This window comes from Helicoverpa zea, chromosome 7 (assembly GCF_022581195.2).
Source record: "Helicoverpa zea isolate HzStark_Cry1AcR chromosome 7, ilHelZeax1.1, whole genome shotgun sequence".
Classification (NCBI taxonomy): Eukaryota; Metazoa; Arthropoda; class Insecta; order Lepidoptera; family Noctuidae; genus Helicoverpa; species Helicoverpa zea.
In genome coordinates, this window is record NC_061458.1 from 1909197 (window position 1) to 1927694 (window position 18498).

Genomic DNA, 18498 nt, shown 5'->3' on the forward strand with positions numbered 1-18498 from the left:
TTAAGGCTATATTTTATCCGGGTACGGGAAGAAGTTCCCCGGGTTCGGTTGAAACCCCGGGAAAATAGCTATAAGTGATAAGCTAAGGTAAACTGGACTGAACTTATTTGGCTACACTATACTCTCAATTGCCTTTTCCTTACCAAATATTATATCATACGTTTTTATTAAACATTTTACTAGCAATATTTAAAAAAAAATAATTGTTATCGTAGATTGAATAACTTTCTTACCACAAAACATACATTAGATTGCTCACTCCTTTTATTTTTTACGTAAGTTCTAGTAATAAGTCCCAGGTATGCAGCCCACGTAATAAAGCATAACTAACAATGAATCCAGAGCGGGGTTGGATCTGTCTCAAGCTTATTATGCAGGCATTGTTTTATTCTACTTTATTATAGTAATCTAGGTAGCCTATATTATTTCTGTATATAAATATAAGTATTTGCAGAAAATAGAACGACTTTTCCAATCTTTATTATACTTTTAATTACAAGTTCTTCTGGTTGTTAGTCATGTCTAAAATATGTTTCGTCAAGCCAAAAAATTAAATCGCAATTATATTGAAATTGGTAAAAAATTTGGTTGAAATTGGTTTTTTTGGGGGTAGGTGTCCAAAAAGTCAAAACATTTCTCAGAGTCTCTGAGCTTTTAAAATTAATATTTAATAGTATTTACAATAGTTTCTGTGTAAAATTGTTACATCTGTGTTTGATAATACTTACAGTAGTCAATGTAATAATTGAACACACATTTTGGAACCACCCGCCACATCACCAAACAACACTAAATTAATTTCACTACCATAAGGCACAATATCAAAGTATACAAGATGTCACAGCTTTCGGAGATCTTAACTATTCAGAAGAGTCTTGAGGAGAACTTCACCAGGAAGATGGATGAACTTGGCGCTCAAATTCAGGCTGCTGGGCCCGCTAAGGATACTGTGGCTAAGGTTGCAGAAGAGTTCCGGGCATTTAGAGAGCTCATCTACAGTGTTCTTGGATTGCTCAGGAAACAAATTGCTGAGTGCCTTCTACATATTGATGGTCTGGAGATGAGGCACCGGAAGAAGGCTCTAATCTTCCAAGGAGTTCCCGAAGCTGATACCGAGGACTGCACTGCCACTATACTGAGCATAGTTAATGGCAAACTGGCTCTCAAAAACATTGCAGTCACAAATATAAGAGTGGCACATCGGCTGGGTAGTCCTAGTAAGGATCACCCGAGGCCTATCCTTGTAAGGTTTTCTGGTCTGGATGTCAGGTCAGCAATATGGAAGGCGAAAACTGGCCTGAAGGGGACTAAAATCTCGGTGAAGGAGTTCTTGACGAAGACCAGGCAGTCCATCTTCACCAAGGCCAGGCAGCACTTCGGAATGCGGTCATGTTGGTCGCAGGACGGTGTGATTGTCGTCAGGACTTCTGATGGGACCCGTCATAGGATTTCGTCTATGGAGGAACTGAAACCGCTTCTGGAGAAGTACCCGGCGAAATCTGATGCATCCTCGACCGGTTGACCTGAAACCATTTCTATATTAGGTATGTGACGACTGGCATTTCAATAGTGGCACCGGACAACTGGATAATATGTAACTATCACCTAAACATACTCACTTCTATAATTTCTTCACAGTGCATATTCAAATATTCTTTCCTTTTGCTTATTTTGATATTTTGGTTCATATAATGTAACTCAATGTCTCTCTTGCTGTTTTAGTTCACGTTTTCTGTTTCAATCTTATTTTACCCTCAAGAAAATATTTATTTATATCATATTCTATTCTATTCTATTCTATTTTTGTATATGGCAATCCGTGTCGATGTCAACTTCGACGATTCTGCCAATGACAAGTGAAATGAGAAGCAAGAAGTGCTTACAATTAAAAAAATAAATAAAAAAATATATATATATATTGATTTAAGATGGTGCTGTGGCCGATCTTGTGTAACTTAATGTGTTAGTAGGACGACACTGAAACAAACAGAAATACATTTACATATATAAAAACAACAACAAAATGTTAGTAACACATAACATAAAATATATACCACAACCATACAAACTGTGGCCTAAATATAGGCCACAGTTTATAATTTAATATTGTTTTGATTAATAAACATCAACAGCATCTGGAGCAGTTCTGGACAGGAGTGGGATAGGAGGGAACGGAAATTAGTCGGGAGAGGGATTTTAAGTTTTTGGAGACGACCATATAAATCAAAGGATGAGTTGATAGGACAGTCAAAAAATATATGGTCCAGGGTACCTTCATCCAGACCACACTCGCAGAGGGATGAATCCTGCACCCGAATTTTGCGCAGAAAGACCGGTGTACAGCAGTGACCTAACCGTATTCTGCACAGGACTGAGATTACGCGTTTAGGGTATTTTTTGAAATTGGAAAACCACGGTTTTGGTTTTACAACCGGTTGAATGGCGAAATAAGAGCTACCCTTCTTTTTGCCTGAGATGTTCCACCATTCCTGCCACGAGGTCTCAAGACTCAATTTGGGGAGGTTTAGCAGGTCATGCCCTTGAAGGGAGAAGTGTGCAAGGTCAGCGGACTCAGATGAACACGCATCTTTGGCCAATGCATCGGCACATTCATTGCCCGCTATACCGCAGTGGCTAGGGATCCAGACTAAGTGTACTTCTTTCTCTTGCCTAGTGCAGGAGAAAAGGGACTTTTTAATATCCAGGACAATAGGACAGTGGAGTTTAGTTCTAAAGGGATTCTGGGATAGGGCTTGGAGACAGCTAAGGGAGTCAGTAAATATAACTCCATAGCTAATCTCATGGGACTCTATAAAACGACAAGCTTCCAATAGTGCCACACACTCGCCTGTAAATACTGAAGACTCCTTCGGACATCTGAATTTCAAAATTATTTTAGAGTTCTGATAGTAAACCGCGGCTCCAGTACAGCCACCATTTGATTTGGAAGCATCCGTGAAGAACTTTTGAAACCCAATCCATCGTTCACCCAAAACCGCATTAAAGGCCGAATTTGCAGACGGGGAGTTTTTGGATATGCCAATGTTATAAAATATTTTAGGGGTGAAGCAAAGTACTTCATAAGGGTAATTAAATAGAGGAAGTCTGGGATGTGGAGCAATGGGGGATTCTAAATGTTGAAAAAACCGATATGCTTTTAGGAATAGGGGAATTTCTTTGTGTTCCCAATATTTGGAGCTGTGACAAAGAGTGTCAAGCTCTCTGAGTTTTGGGATGAGGGGGTGAGATGACTTGGGTATAACCCTGGATAGGAAACGGGAAGCGAGGTACTGACGTCTTAGGGCTAGGGGGGGTTCAGCGCATTCGACCTGCAAGGCGTTAATAGGCGACGACTTCATGCAACCTGAGATGATTCGAAGGCATTGAGACTGAATCCTATCTAAACCGGCCAAGGCACCTTTGTTGCTTGGAATCACCAGGTGTGACCCATAGTCCAGGATACTACGGACTAAGGCGTTGTAGACCAGTTTCATAGTGAAGGGGTGGGCCCCCCACCAGACACCAGCGAGAGCTTTCAAGATGGAGATTGCTCTTTCGCATCTTTTGATCAAGTAATTAAAGTGGTGAATCCCGGATAATTTTGAGTCTAAGAAAACGCCTAAAAATTTTGTTTTGTTGCCTATGGGGATATCTTGTCCTTGAATGTTAACTGAGACCTGAGGGATCAGTAGTTTTCGGGAAAAAATCACTACCGAGCTTTTTGGGGCGGATAACGAGAGACCATGGTCCAAAAGCCATGTGTGCAGAGAGTCCAGGGAGAGACAGAGAGATGAGGCAGCGTCCGTAATAGATGGATTTACTACATACAACACTAGATCGTCAGCGTACTGTAAAAGGTGGCAGTCAGAATTAAGGCAGGAGCCAATGTCTGCTGTATACAGGTTGTATAGTAGAGGGCTTAGAACTGAGCCTTGGGGAAGGCCCTTCCACGTCTGTCTCACCTCAAATACCTCCCCCTGCACTCTGAGCATCAAAGAGCGAGACATGAGGAGTGCGCATATACATTGTACCATCTTACCCGGAATCCTCAGCTGTTGCAATTTTTGCCTGAGAACAGGAAGAAGGACGCTGTCGTATGCGGAAGAGATGTCAAGGAAAGTGGCTACAGCGGATTCATTTTTGGAAAAGGCTGTACGGATATCAGTAACCAAAATTGCCACACTGTCCATGGTGCTAAGCCCCTTTCTAAAGCCAAACTGACTACTCGGCAGTAGATCCCTAGACTCCACCAACCACTCAAGTCTGTTTTTAATTAAATGTTCCAATATCTTGGCCAACACTGAGGACAAAGCAATTGGTCTAAGGCCATTCGGATCATCAGCAGTCTTGCCGGGCTTCAAAAGGGGAATTACTATCTGAGCTTTCCACTGTTCAGGAACCCAACCAAATTGATAGCAATAATTTATTATTCCTAAAAAATATTTTTTTGCTTCAAAACCAAAATGAACTGCAAATGAATACGGTATGCCGTCTATGCCAGGGGCGGAATCCCTAACATGACGTAATACCGCATCAAGTTCCTCCAACGAAAATGGTTCATTCATAGGATCATCCACAATATTTACAGACGGGAGCAGAAGTTCTGAGGAAGAAGGAACATAGGCTGGAGCAATTTTGTCGAAAAAGGATTCAGCAGTTTCTCTCGAGATAGGGGAAGAGATAGATGGGGAGCAGCCTCGCCTGAAACGATTAATGCTCTTCCAAACTGCTGAAATGGGAGTGGAAGGGGATAGAGAAGTGCAAAACTTAACCCAACCGCGACGTTTCTTCTTGCGAAGAAGCCGCCGAGATTGAGCTAACACTCGTCTGTACCGTATAAGATTGTCGCTATTCATCGCATCATTGTACTGTTTTTCGGTCTCTTTTCTTTCTTTAATAACCGATGTGCATTCTTGATCCCACCACGGGGGTGACGGGATTTTATTTCTGGCACAGTTACGCAACGGAAATGTAGAGTCTGCGCTTGAGGTAATGGCCGAGATAAAGCCATCGTAACAGCTCTTAGCATGGCAGTGACCAGAAGAATCTTGGAAACTTGAAGTTAAATTTGGAAGCACACTAATTTTCTCCTCCAGTAAAGATGCAAACCTCGACCAATCAGGTTTGGACAAGTTGTACTTCAATAGTGGAGGAGACGTTTTCTCTAAATAAGTTTTATTAATTAAAGTTACAACAATGGGGTAATGGTCGCTACCATGCGTCAGAGTAGTACATTCCCAATGAATTGATGCCGCCAACTCTACTGAACAGAATGTGAGGTCTACACAACTCTTTTGCTGTCCTGGAAGGGATCTACGAGTAGGACTACCATCATTTAAGATGCAAAGGTCTAAATCATCCAAGATTTCTACTAAACCTTCCCCAAACGAATCACAACGATTGGAGCCCCATCTAAAGTGGTGACAGTTGAAATCACCCATGACGAGCACAGGTCCCACTATGTTATTCAAAATGTCCCTAATGGTGGTTAAAAACCTACGCTGAGGATGGGAAATATACACTGATAAAACAGTGATACCCTCAATTTTACACGCAACTATATTCATATCACCATCCAGAACCGGAAGAGTCAAGGTGGAAAGGGGAACACGATTATTAACAAGGAGAGCCGACCCTCCATAGCCATCAGATCTGTCACATCTGAGAATATTAAATAGTGGCATATTAAAACTGAGACTCGGGGTGAGCCAAGTCTCAGCTACAGAGCAAGCCAGAGGCTTGAATTTGTTGAGGAGGAATATGAGGTCGTGCTTTTTATGCCACACGCTCCTCACATTCCATTGAAGGAATACTTGGCGAGGCGCCATTTCTAATATTTAATAAAAGGTTAGTTAGTTGGTAGGCAACGTTGGACGGTAATTGGGTATTATTGGTGGATAGAATTGTAGATAGAAGTTTAATAAGAATATCTATTATTGAGGAAACATTATTATCAATGAATGGGTTATTCAGAGCGCAGCCATCAGGCTGTGAAGGTGCAGGGGAGTTAATAATCTGCTGATGGGCAGCTTTATCATAAGAGGGAGATAGAGGGGCATGGGTCTTTGGCTTAAGGAAAACAGTTTTGCGGTATGACTGAGTGGGGGCGGGAATAGCTTTTGCAGCATTAGCATAATTGCGAGAAGGAAGTGGGACAGATTTGCTAGCTTCAGCATATGAAAGGGACTTCTCAGCCATAACCGTCTTAATGGCCTTCTGTCTACCCAACTCCGGGCATGATTTGCTATTTGCAAAATGATTCCCTGAGCAGAGCACACAGAATGCCTCCGCCTCAGAAGTGCTGCAACCATCACCAGGGTGATCATGGCCGCACTTACTGCAGCGAGGCTTGGACCGACACACTAGTTCCACATGACCAAACCTGCAGCACTTACGGCACTGGATGGTGGGATAAACATATTGCTGAACTGGAAGGGAGGTGTAACAGCAAAATACTCTTTGAGGTAATACTTGGCCATCAAATGTAAGTACACATGTCTCTGTTGCCTTGAATTCAGTCACTCCATCAATAACTACTTTCCTGTTTATGCGACGAACTTTCAGGATTTCACCACAACCTGAAGGGACCTGTAAGTACTTTTGGACTTCCTCTTCATTTAAATCAGTGGGAACACCAGTCACAACTCCCATCCGAGTTATATTAAAAGTGGGGATAGAGGCAACATAGCGGTTCTTGTGTAAAATGCTGTTGATAATGAATGAGTTTGCATCCTGAGGGGATTTGAACTCTACAGATACACGGTTCCTACCAACTTTTTTAACACCATCTCGGACAACGTTAGTAATGCTATGTTTTTGTAGGAATATTCCGAATGTAACAGGGTGAAGAGAGGTACCGGCGTTAGGCTGGGGCTCCAATCGAGAGACATGAACGATAAAAGGTGCCTTATCAGTAGCAGAGTACCTGCTGCGGCCAACTAGGTTTCTTTGTTGTTTGGATGGCGGGGTTGACACGCCAATGTTGGCATCATCTCCGGAGCGTTTTCTGGTATTCGAGGTTGATGGGGTCTGGGAGTCCGCGATGCTGCAAGCAACATCAGCGAGTTGGGATAGCGGATAGTTCGGGGAAAGTGGAGCATATGCAGAGATGTCGGGAGGATCGGGATCGGGGGGTTTATTTTGATCCATTATGCTTGTAAAAAAGTTGTTAGTTACCGAAATAACAGTACACCACTGGAGACAAACACAAGGACAACACACAAACACAAAACTAAGTCACAAAAGTTCACCAAAACACTTAAAACAGCTGAAAATTCTAGGCACACGTGCTAACCAAAGACACTCTGTGGCGAGAATCATATATCATATTCTTTCACTTTCATATTAAACTGAATGTCATGTCAAACAAAAGTCAAATGTCAGCCGTGTGTCAAACTTGCACAGATAAAATTATGTGCGTTTTATAATTTTATTCAAGGCAGTTTTAAATTTTGTTACTATATAGGTAATTGTGTAAAAATTCCGTGTCTTTGTTTTTGTGAATTTTGCTATCATTGCTTTCTTCAACGGTTTAGTATATTTTTTTCCTGTTCTTGTTATATTTTTACTGTTATCTTTTTTTATTTTTTCATTGTTCTAATATCTATTGGTGTTCGCTGGCGGGTGGAGTTGAAGTAGTTAAAACAGTCAATTTATTTTTTTATTTAGTTTTAGTTGTTTAGTTTTATATACTTATAAATATTTATTTTATATATATTATTTGCCATTTATGAATTCTGATAGTGATAGTTTTCATTCTGCTAATGAATCCTTGGAGAATGATGATAGTTTCTGCTCATTACCTGAAACCCTCGGAGATACTTTGAAAACTCAATTCCAGCAATGTAATAAAACTTTTAATGTATGTCACATTAATGCTCAAAGTGTCCCGAGTCACTACAGTGAACTCGTCGTCACCTTTAGTAATAGTAATGTTCACGCCATCCTGATTTCTGAGAGCTGGTTTAAACCAGATCTCTTGTCCACCTCGTACTCTCTTCCTGGCTTCGTTCTTATTCGGAATGATCGGCTTGGGAGACGAGGGGGTGGAGTGGCAATTTACCTTCGATCAGACTTTCCTTATAGGATTTTGGCCAGTTCGTCTGGACCTCTAGCTAGTGCTGAATATCTCTTTCTTGAGGTTTCAGTCAAGGGGGCCAAAGCTGTCGTTGGTGTTGTCTACTGCCCCCCTTGTGTTGACTACTTCACTGATTTTGAATCGGTTTTAGAATCGCTGGGTTCAGAGTATGCGCATTACATCATCATGGGTGATTTTAACACAAATCTCCTAACTCCCAACTCACCTCGTTCCCATAAACTCCTGCACCTTGTACAATCATCCAGCTTAACTGTACTTCCTCTCCAGGCTACTCACCGATCCACGGTCGGTGATGATTCCTGGCTGGATGTAATGATAATTTCCAACCAATCCCTTGTTTCCTCTCACGGTCAATATCTTGCTCCTGGCTTTTCTCATCACGACCTCATTTTCCTTTCCTATATCCTTAAACCTCCTAAGCCCAAGACTAAGGTTTTGCATAGGCGGTGCTTCGCACGCATGGATGTTGATCGGTTGCTTGAGGACGCCTTTAATATTGATTGGACGCCTTTGGTGACAGCTGATTCAGTTGACGACAAGGTCACCATTTTTAACAATTTGGTGAACAAGCTGTACGATGTCCATGCACCAGTTAAAAAGGTAAGGGTAAAACGACCACCAGCACCGTGGATGACCAGTCTCATCAAGATTGCCATGCGTAGGAGGGACCGTGCGTTTCGCAAGTTTAAACGGGAGCGTACGGACGAAAACTGGGCTCTATACAAGGCTGCTAGGAATCGGTGTAATCTGATGATACGCAACGCTAAACGCCGCCATATACTAAGCAATGTCTCATCATCGACTTCTGCCGATATCTGGAAGTTCTTAGGGACTTTGGGTATTGGCAAACCGCGACATTTAGACATACCTAGTTCGATTACTTTAGATGCTTTAAACAATCAATTCAGCACTTCTTCCAATTTGGATTTTTTAACCAAACAGGATACTCTCAATTTTATATCACGTCTAACGCGTCCTAATATTGATCCTTTTACTTTTCAGCCAGTCGATGAGGGAGAGATCAGAAGAATTATCCTGTCCATTAAGTCAAAAGCGATGGGATGTGATAACATCAGTCGGCAAATGATTGTTACCATCCTTGTCCCGATCCTTCCTGTTATCACCCATATTGTCAACTATTCCCTTTTCTCTGGAACTTTCCCTTTGCTTTGGCGAAAAGCTTACGTACGCCCTCTTCCCAAAATTTCCAGCCCCACTCTCCCCAATCATTTCCGTCCAATCTCTATTCTTCCCTTCTTGTCCAAAGTGCTTGAGGCTTGTGCTCATAAGCAATTTGCGCGTTTTGTTTATGCTAATAAACTTATGAGCCCACTACAATCTGGGTTTAGGCCGGGCCACAGCACTTCCTCTGCCCTCCTTAAAGTGACTGGCGATATTAGATGGGCCACGGAGGACGCTAACCTGACAGTACTGGTTTTAGTCGATTTCTCGAATGCGTTCAATACCGTCAGTCATGATATCTTATTATCTATCCTATCCCACTTGATGGTCTCTTCTAAAGCATTAGACTGGTTTTCTTCTTATCTTCGGGATCGTCAGCAGTCTGTTCGGGTGGATGAAGGCTCATCAACTTGGTGTACTTTGAATGCTGGTGTTCCACAAGGCGGCATACTCTCACCTCTTTTATTCTCGATATTTATAAATCTACTCACTCTCGAGCTTCAGTGTTCGTATCATCTCTATGCTGACGACTTGCAGCTTTATCGACACACCAAGGCCATTGACTTGATTGATACGCTTGACAAAATTAATGCAGATTTGGAAGTAGTGAAGAATTGGTCTGACAGGTTTGGGGTAGAGGTTAACCCTACCAAGTGTCAAGCTATTATCATTGGGGGCTCGAGAGCTATGAGCAGGGTTGATGGTCTTGGCTTACCACCTTTAGTTTTTAATGGTATCCTCATTCCGTACAGCTGTAGTGTGAAAAATCTTGGCCTACACATTGACTCTACGCTAAATTGGCAATCACAGGTTGCAGCTGTCAGTCAGAAAGTTACTTGCACGCTACGGTTCCTCTATCGCTTGAAAAATTTTCTCCCGTTCAAGGTTAAGGAGACGCTTATGCAAACCTTAATCTTTCCAATAATCGACTATGGTGATGTTTGCTACTATGACCTGAATGCAGATCTGCTCAATAAACTTGACCGGCTTCTCAACAATTGCATTCGATTCGTTTTTAACCTCCGCAAGTACGATCACGTGTCAGCGTATCGAGCGCAACTTAAATGGCTACCGATAAGACAACGACGTGTGATGAGGGCATTAACTACTCTTTTCTCTATTCTACATTCTCCCACTTCACCTTCTTATTTAACTCCTCACTTCCAATATATGTGTTCTCAACATTCCAAAAATCTTCGTTCTTCAAATAATCGTCTTCTGCACTGCCCTACTCACCGTTCAGACATCATTCATTCTTCCTTTTTCGTTAAATCCATTCTTCTGTGGAATGAGCTTCCTCTGGAAATCAGGATGGTTAACAGTCGATATTCCTTTAAAAAGAAACTACGCGACCACATTCACAAGAAATTGGCAGAATCGCTACCATAGCTTTTTTTTCTATTCTTTTTTTATTCATGGCAAATGTAATGTGTATGTATGTATGTATATATTTTGTGTATTATTGTCCATATATTCTATATATACAAGCTGTTGATTTGCATCCGTGCCATATTCAAGGAGGTAATTATGCTAATGATTCTCGACCCAAATCAATAAAAAAATTGGTACGTAATTTTTTTTCTTTAATTTTTTTTCGGAATTCCGTAAATGTCATCTAGCCTTATTTAAACTTGGCGCGTGTGTTAATGGCCTTAAAACCGTGCTGCGCCCTCACACAAACGCAAACACAAAGCATACGCAACGATCACTCATAAATTTCATTCATAAAATTGGATTACTTCGGAAATACCACGACTTTACAATGACAAAAAAAGCAGTGCATATTAGTTATTTCCCATCTACTGTAATTCCAATCGATTATTTACGTATTGTATGTCCTCCTCCTGAACTATGGCACAAATGCAAATCAACACCTTGTATATATTTTTCTCGTTGCATGTAGATTGTGTTAAAAACTGCACCTACCACTGCTATTTCCCCACCACCCAAAGGTAGACTGGGAGAAAACGCCTAAGGCGTTAAGTCCGCCATTGTACTATTTGTGCAAAAAGTATTATAAATAAATAAATAAATAAATAAAATGCAAAAAAATGCGTTTGATAAGATTAAAATGAGCAATAAAGTTGTTTAAGGCCGATTACAAATTCTTGATTATTTTTCGTTGTCTACTGCAACCACGCAATTTTGACTTAGATCCACGACTACATGAAGACGAACCAACATAACAGAACAAAGTACCTATAGATATAGTCTTGGTTGAAACTAAAAAGCATTTTAGTAACATCTGGATACCTAGTAATAACCCAATTTGTTTCCAGGAACGTTTCCTGACAGACAGAAGCCAGAGGCTCACAGACCGTTGGCACGTGCCTATCAACTGGGTCCTATCTACCAACCCTGACTTCAATGACACCAGTCCTCAAGATTGGGTTCCTCCTACCTTCCCCGCGAGGTCTTTTGATATTCCCGGACTGTCGAACGCTGAGTGGTTCATCATTAATAAGCAGCAGACAGGTAAATGAGTGATTAAGTACAGTCAACCCCAAATATTATGTTGCTTCTTTGGAGCACTGATTTCTACCACGATTTCTAAAAGATTTTTAATTGCCTTGATGGTTTATGGGAGAAAAATATTGGCTCATATCTCAATCACCTACTTTTTCTGATTTTTCTTTACTCTGTTTTTTTATCCTTGGTTTTTCATTCAGCTAAAGCCATCACCGTCAAAAAGTAGAACTGACAACCTACTAACCTACAACTGTTTACCCAAAAATTTTAATCACTTTTGTCATAGTTATTGGGGAAAAACTGCCAATAATTAATCCGATTTGCCATAGATAGACACGTAAGAATTATCTTAATGTTTCTTCATCAGGTTACTACAGAGTAAACTACGAGCCTTCAAACTGGGCAGCATTAGCCAGAGTCCTCAACAGTTCCCACGAGACCATCCACGTGCTGAACCGTGCTCAGATCTTAGACGACTCCTTCAATCTAGCCAGGAACGGACGCTTGGTAAAAATAAAAACATTTATTTATATTTGTAGTAAGCTGAAGGTTTGTCAGGCAATAACTTGATTGGAAAATAGCAAACCAACTCTCAAGACACACATTTAAAATTTCGTGAATTTTTCTCATAATTTACGTCCCGTAGACGCGCTTGCTGGACATCTAAAGATGTCTTTTAGCAAACGATTATACAAAAAAAATTTTGGTACGATGTTTTACCTATAGAATCAAACCTCAGATCTGTTTCTGGTGCAACTATTGAAAAAAAAATGACCCAATTCCCACGACCCACTGCACAAAAAGTTCTTTATAATATTGCATTCTCCTTTTTCATTTACTGCGAGCGCACAAAGGTATTTCAATTCGTGGCGATAATTGGAGTGGAATAAAACAGGATTGTGGCTTGCAATATTAACTGCTGGCTCCAACGGAATAGTAACAAGATTCTGTTTCAGCCGACTCGGTGCAACTTGTTCTATACAAATTGCACGAGCCTGAGAGCATTGGCCAAGTTTTTATGAAACTTCGTGTACATTGACGACTTTGTTCTTGTGGCCAAGAGAGTCTTAAATATTCTGCACCTACTTCCCTAAGGGTAAATTATTAAGTCACATACGAAAACGTGACATATTATGCTTTACACTTTGAATGGTGGAGTTTCAGATTTGTACTAATTGGCTGTTGTATTTTAGGAACATTGTAGGCTTTTGTGTAATTCGTATTGATGTCATAGTTCATTTTATTGTATTAGTGATTCTTATGCTGTTTTTATTTGTTTTGTATGCCTTCGGTGCGATGGACTTCAAGTAAGTAATTGTAAAGTAGATACATAAAGAAAAGAACGGGTTTTCTTGTCCAGTTTGCCTATTTTTGTCTATTTCTTATTTTTATTTTTTAACAAATTATTTTTCTATGACCTAAGACGTAAAATATAAGGATACCAAAAGAAGTCCAATGAATCGATGCATATTCCCAATAGTTGCAATGCAAATTCTATCGAGACGCACCGAGACATTCAATCTACGTAGCTTTGAGGATCCCGAGTATATGTACTATATAAGTATATGTACAATCATATAAGCAAAAGAGAATATTTTGTTAATACGAGCGAATGGAAGATCTTTTACTATTCCTTCTGAGAATATTAGATGGCATTACAATGGGAGTACAGGCTTTTCAGGTTGTGGAAGGTTACGTAGGCTTTTGTCCTTTTAGAAGAAATACAGTGTTGTCAGATTCATACTCACAGGTGTAGGGTCTGTAAGGAACTTGTAGTAGCTAATGAAAAAAATAATTTTCAACTTCTTAATTTTCAACTTCTTAATTTTTAACTTCCTTGACAAAAGGTTGCCATTATACCTCAATAGGTTGCAATTGATGCCTTTACGATTCGAAAATGAATTTCATATAGCTCTTTATGATGACGCGACGACAATGGACTGTTTTTTTTTTATTAATAAGACTTAATTTCTTGACAGAACTACGAGTACCCCTTCACCATTTCAAGCTACCTGGTGAAGGAGAGTGACTACATACCGTGGGGAGCTGCCAATCCTGCCTTCACTTACCTCGATACCGTGCTCAGTTCATCTCCAGCTTACGGCCTTTTCCAGGTAAATATACGTTTTTGCCGATTTTTCACGAATTTAAAAAAAAAATAAGTTTTTTTGAGACGACATCTGTATCTCTGAAACAGTTAATATCTTTTTGTATGTAAACTTTAAAATACATTGCTCAACGAATAATGTATTTATTTTTATTACTGAAAAATATCTTATGCGAGCTTAACCAACTTTAATTTTGGAAGGTGTGAGTAAAACAGTCACGTGAACAGTGGCGAGGCGTCCTTATAAGCCGATTCCCATCGGCTTCCCTTTCGAATTTCAAGAAAGAAGCATAGGTATAAATTATAATATAGGTATAGGTATAATTAATATAATCATTTAAACCACACAATTTAAATATGTAGGTATAACAAAACGCCTACCACCGTAAAAAAAAATTGTCTATAAATTACTTGAAACATTTTGCTCCTACTAAACAAGCCGCTAAGCGTCTCGGCTTCCTCCTCCATACAAAACTACGCTTGCGTGACGTGATACACGCCGCGCCGCGCGATGTTCGCGACATATGGGCGAGCGGTAAGCCGGCTCACGGAGCGGCTTCCAGCCAATCAAAACTCGCGAGTGAACGAGAAAGAACGCGCCAAGAGTAGATTAGCTATATCTGTCTACGCGCGAGTGACAGCGCTTATAGAGCTCTCAAATATGTAAACAAACAAATCAGACAAATTCACTCTCATTGATCTCATTTTGTTTTAGATAATATCATTAACAATTTGTTCGTTGTATTATTTAATTGAATTTATTAGTGTGTGTATCATTTGGAAATAACATAGTTCGTGTGTGTATTGTGTTGTGTAAATAGAGAGACCTACGTTGAAATGAGTTATTTTGGTAAGTAGGCAGTTTGCATCAGGTTTCTTTTTAGTGTACCTACTTTTAAAACTTAACTAGGATAGCATTGGTCGCATTAGACTGTTTTCTGACAGATTATTTACTTTAGAAAGAAACTTGTTTCTCAAGGATATGTTTTGAGAATAAAAACGTGTTATAAAACTCGGGTACGCCGCACGGGTGAATTACCTATCAATATTACGTCAATATTAAAATTACTAAAGTTGTGACGGATTTATGAAACATGAAATGTATTCCTATACGATAAATATCAATGGCTAACAGGCTGTTGTAAATTAAATAAAATGTATTGTTTCTAGTGCCAACTTTTCTCAGATTCTAGTAGTTTATGGAATAAAGTTTTATAGATATTAATAATCTGCAGAATTCCTCGAGAAAACATGTTCAAACTATCAGTCTCTCAGTCAGTGCTAAAAGGTGGATTGAGAAATTACCTCCATTACCTCTCCCCCCGTCCCTGAGAAGCCCCCCCCCCAGTTTTTTTTTGCTGCGGCTTCCCTATTTCAATAAACCACCACGTGAATCATAAAATCTACTAACCTAGCGTGGGTTCTACCGGCTTATTAAATAAACCATTTCTTGTTCCAAATAGAGATATCTTCTGGACCTATCAGCTCCTCTTTACCAACAACTTGGCTTCGAGGCATCACAAGACGAAGAATTCGTGACGCCTTACCACAGGAATATCATTTTGGATCTGAACTGCCGTCATGGCAATCCTGCGTGCATTAACACTGCCCAGACGCTGCTTGAAAGATTCAGAACTGACGAAAGTAAGTCTTCTTTTTAAACGATTGATAAATGCATCTGTTTTTGTTCAGTGACCGTAAGAAGTTTGCATCCTTAGGTACTTTTTATGATTGATATTATCCTTTCTTTTCAAGTCCGAAATATCCTCAAAACTTTCCCTTGGCCCTAATATTCCCAAAAATTGAATTATCAATTTCTAAAATCTTTCATAGGCCAACCCTTGAATGCTGACATCCAAACCCTGGTCTTCTGCTCCGGTCTTCGCGGAGGCAGTGTGGAGAACTTCAACTTCCTATGGGACAGATACTTGGCAACCTCTGACTCCAGTGAGCAGTCTATCCTGCTGAACGCTCTTGGGTGCACTTCTAACGAAGAAAGGCGTGCTTTGTAAGTTGTGGTTTACTTCATTAAAAGTTCTTTGGGACGTCATTGTTTAAAAATACCTTTTTTAAGAAAATGCCAAATACTTTTTGTTAAAAAATTCATTAAATATTTTAATTTTTAAAAATAAACTATTGAGAGACACTTAATGCAACAGAATAAGCTATTTGTCTTAATCATGACAGGACTTTTAATTCAAATAAGCTTGGAAGCCAAAAAATCTTGCACGCAAGTCAATAACTTCTCCAATAAATATAATATTGGTGCTTATCTTAGATTAACAGTCTCAAATATAATTACTGTTTCTATCCACCAGCTACATGAACCAGGTGATCAGTGACGACTCTGCAGTGAGGGATCAAGACAGACACACCATCTTGGTGTCAGTCATCAACGCCAGCCCCAACAGTACTCAGGCAGCTTTCCAGTTCATTATTGAGAACTTCGCTGCCATCCAGCCAAGGTAAGAAATATTGGACGCCAAAGTTTATTTAGCTGCATCAGGTTAGACTGCAAGCCAACCCCAACATAGTTGGGAAAAGGCTCGGGAGATGATGATAATAATAATTATACAAGCTGTTGATTTTCAGCTTGTATGTACTTTGCAAAGGAATAATCAAAAAAGAACTTCACGAGTCAACGAGTAATATTATTGTTATTTACATTACAGAGTACAAGGCTTGACTGGAACAACCAACATCTTGAATGCTCTCTCCAGAAGACTGACGAGCCAGGCTGATTATGATCAGGTATGCACCATTTATTTATCATGACTAGAAAGAAAATAGTAATACTTATCGAAAGTATTTTTTATAATTTTGTAAGCCATAACTATCGCAACTTAGCATACCTCTTTCAACTTTTACCTATTTCCCACATAACATACTTCTTCTCTGTCCACAGGTCCTGGAATTCGAACAGCGATACCAGAATATCTTCACAGCCGGTGAGCTGGCTTCTATTGCCGGCATAAAGGAGAATATTGCCGCCTCCATAACTTGGAGCACCCAAAACGCTCCGATTGTTGAAGCTTGGCTTAGAACGAACTATGGTGAAAGTGGAGCAACCGCTCTGGTTTCTGGTTTCCTAGTACTTATTTCTATTGTGGTGACGATGTACAATCATTAAATTATCTTGTATATTTATTTATCTTTTTTTTGTTAAGTTTTAATTTTTCTTGATATTTTGACATTATTCACTTGACACACAAGAGTTGAATATTAACTTATCGATGTTGAAAATTCTACTATTTTATATATTATATTTTATAATAGTACAAAAATAAACTTTAGTATTGTAAAAACTGGAATGAAGGAATTAAAGATGGTTTTAATTAACGTGAAAATCAATGTATATAAATAATAGCCAAGAGCTGAAACCGAGGGTGAATAAAACAAGCGTAATTTAAACTACCAAATACATATTTATATAAGATATTTTTATACGAACTTATATTTTGTCACTTTTGTAAAAAACTGAAGGACAAGTTGTTGAAATAAAATAAAAATAAACTTGTACTACGTATTTTCATTATACCTTTCTATGTGCACAAGACCGAAGAATCAATGAAGTACTAGTCGTTTTCCCGCAGTTTGACCCGCGTTCCGTGGGAACCATTGCCCGTACCGGGACAAAAGCCTTTGTAGTAGCTGTACTTTGTTGTAGCCAATAGTCTTTGTCACTTGGGAAAAGTGTAGCTTTGTATCAGTGAAAAAAAATATCAAATCGTTTAGTACTTTCGTAGCGTTTAGGGCACAAACAAATAAATGTTACCTCTTTATTTTACGTATCAAGTACAGATTATTCTAGTAAATCCGCTGTATGAAGCTGGTATGAAAATGCATCATAGATTTTACGGTTTTACCCAAACATTCAAGAACAACCGACGTGAGTCATTATGGCATCTACGGATATTACCTAATACATATTTTGCGGTCCAGTTTAATCATTCAACTCGGCATTGCTCATGAGATATTATCTCAAGTAGATTGTCAATATGATACAAGACGTTTGTACACGTAAAGTAAAGAGTATACAAAATTTAGCACAAAGAGTTTCTTTTACTGCAAAATAATGACCCTTTCCCAATTTCATTTAATTTGAATAGCTACCAACTGCAAGTAAGTAGGTTTTCTCAGTCTTTAGTGAAAATCAGTCTTACCGAAGGGTATGAGTAAAAGTACATGTAAATATTCACAAATTAGGTTCCTTAGTTGCCAAAGTCAGAGAGGTAAATTCCATTCTATGGTAAATGTTTCGAATGAAAACATAATGAAAGCCAACCCCAAAATATTAATAATTAAAATTGGAATAAGGATAGGCAGATGATATTTACCAACATTAGGTGTGATAAAAAAAGAAAGTTTCAAATAGTGCAATGAAATAATAACCTGTTTTTTTTTAATAATCGTGATAAATTTGAGTAATTTATATTGATTGTCATTTTTATACCCAAATTTTAAGTCTACCGAAATACATCAAACCTACAGATGGCAAAATGCTGTTGTCAGAAAGATATTTTATCTTATTTAAGATTAGGTTCCCTATCTCGCAACGAACTGTTGAAGTTATCTCAGAGTTTTCAATGCCCTTACAACGTATGAATCAATACTTGACGAAAAAACACCGTATCAAAAATCT

At 39.2% G+C, this 18498-nt stretch overlaps 2 protein-coding genes across 2 annotated transcripts in view; both read left to right on the plus strand.

The window, feature by feature from the left end:
• Positions 1–17375, plus strand: part of LOC124631682 (aminopeptidase N-like) — a 30583-nt gene extending 13208 nt beyond the window's left edge. Inside the window, exons 9-16 of the mRNA XM_047166214.1 lie at positions 11560–11755; positions 12117–12256; positions 13729–13863; positions 15320–15500; positions 15690–15864; positions 16175–16321; positions 16529–16607; positions 16762–17375. Of these exons, the coding sequence (XP_047022170.1) occupies positions 11560–11755; positions 12117–12256; positions 13729–13863; positions 15320–15500; positions 15690–15864; positions 16175–16321; positions 16529–16607; positions 16762–16986 (1278 nt within the window). The 3' untranslated portion in view covers positions 16987–17375. The remainder of the gene's footprint in view (positions 1–11559; positions 11756–12116; positions 12257–13728; positions 13864–15319; positions 15501–15689; positions 15865–16174; positions 16322–16528; positions 16608–16761) is intronic.
• LOC124631683 lies at positions 640–1603 on the plus strand. The gene has a single exon (XM_047166215.1). The coding sequence runs from the start codon at positions 836–838 to the stop codon at positions 1520–1522; it is 687 nt and encodes a 228-aa protein (XP_047022171.1). The 5' UTR covers positions 640–835; the 3' UTR covers positions 1523–1603.
• Positions 17376–18498: the final 1123 nt, after the last annotated feature.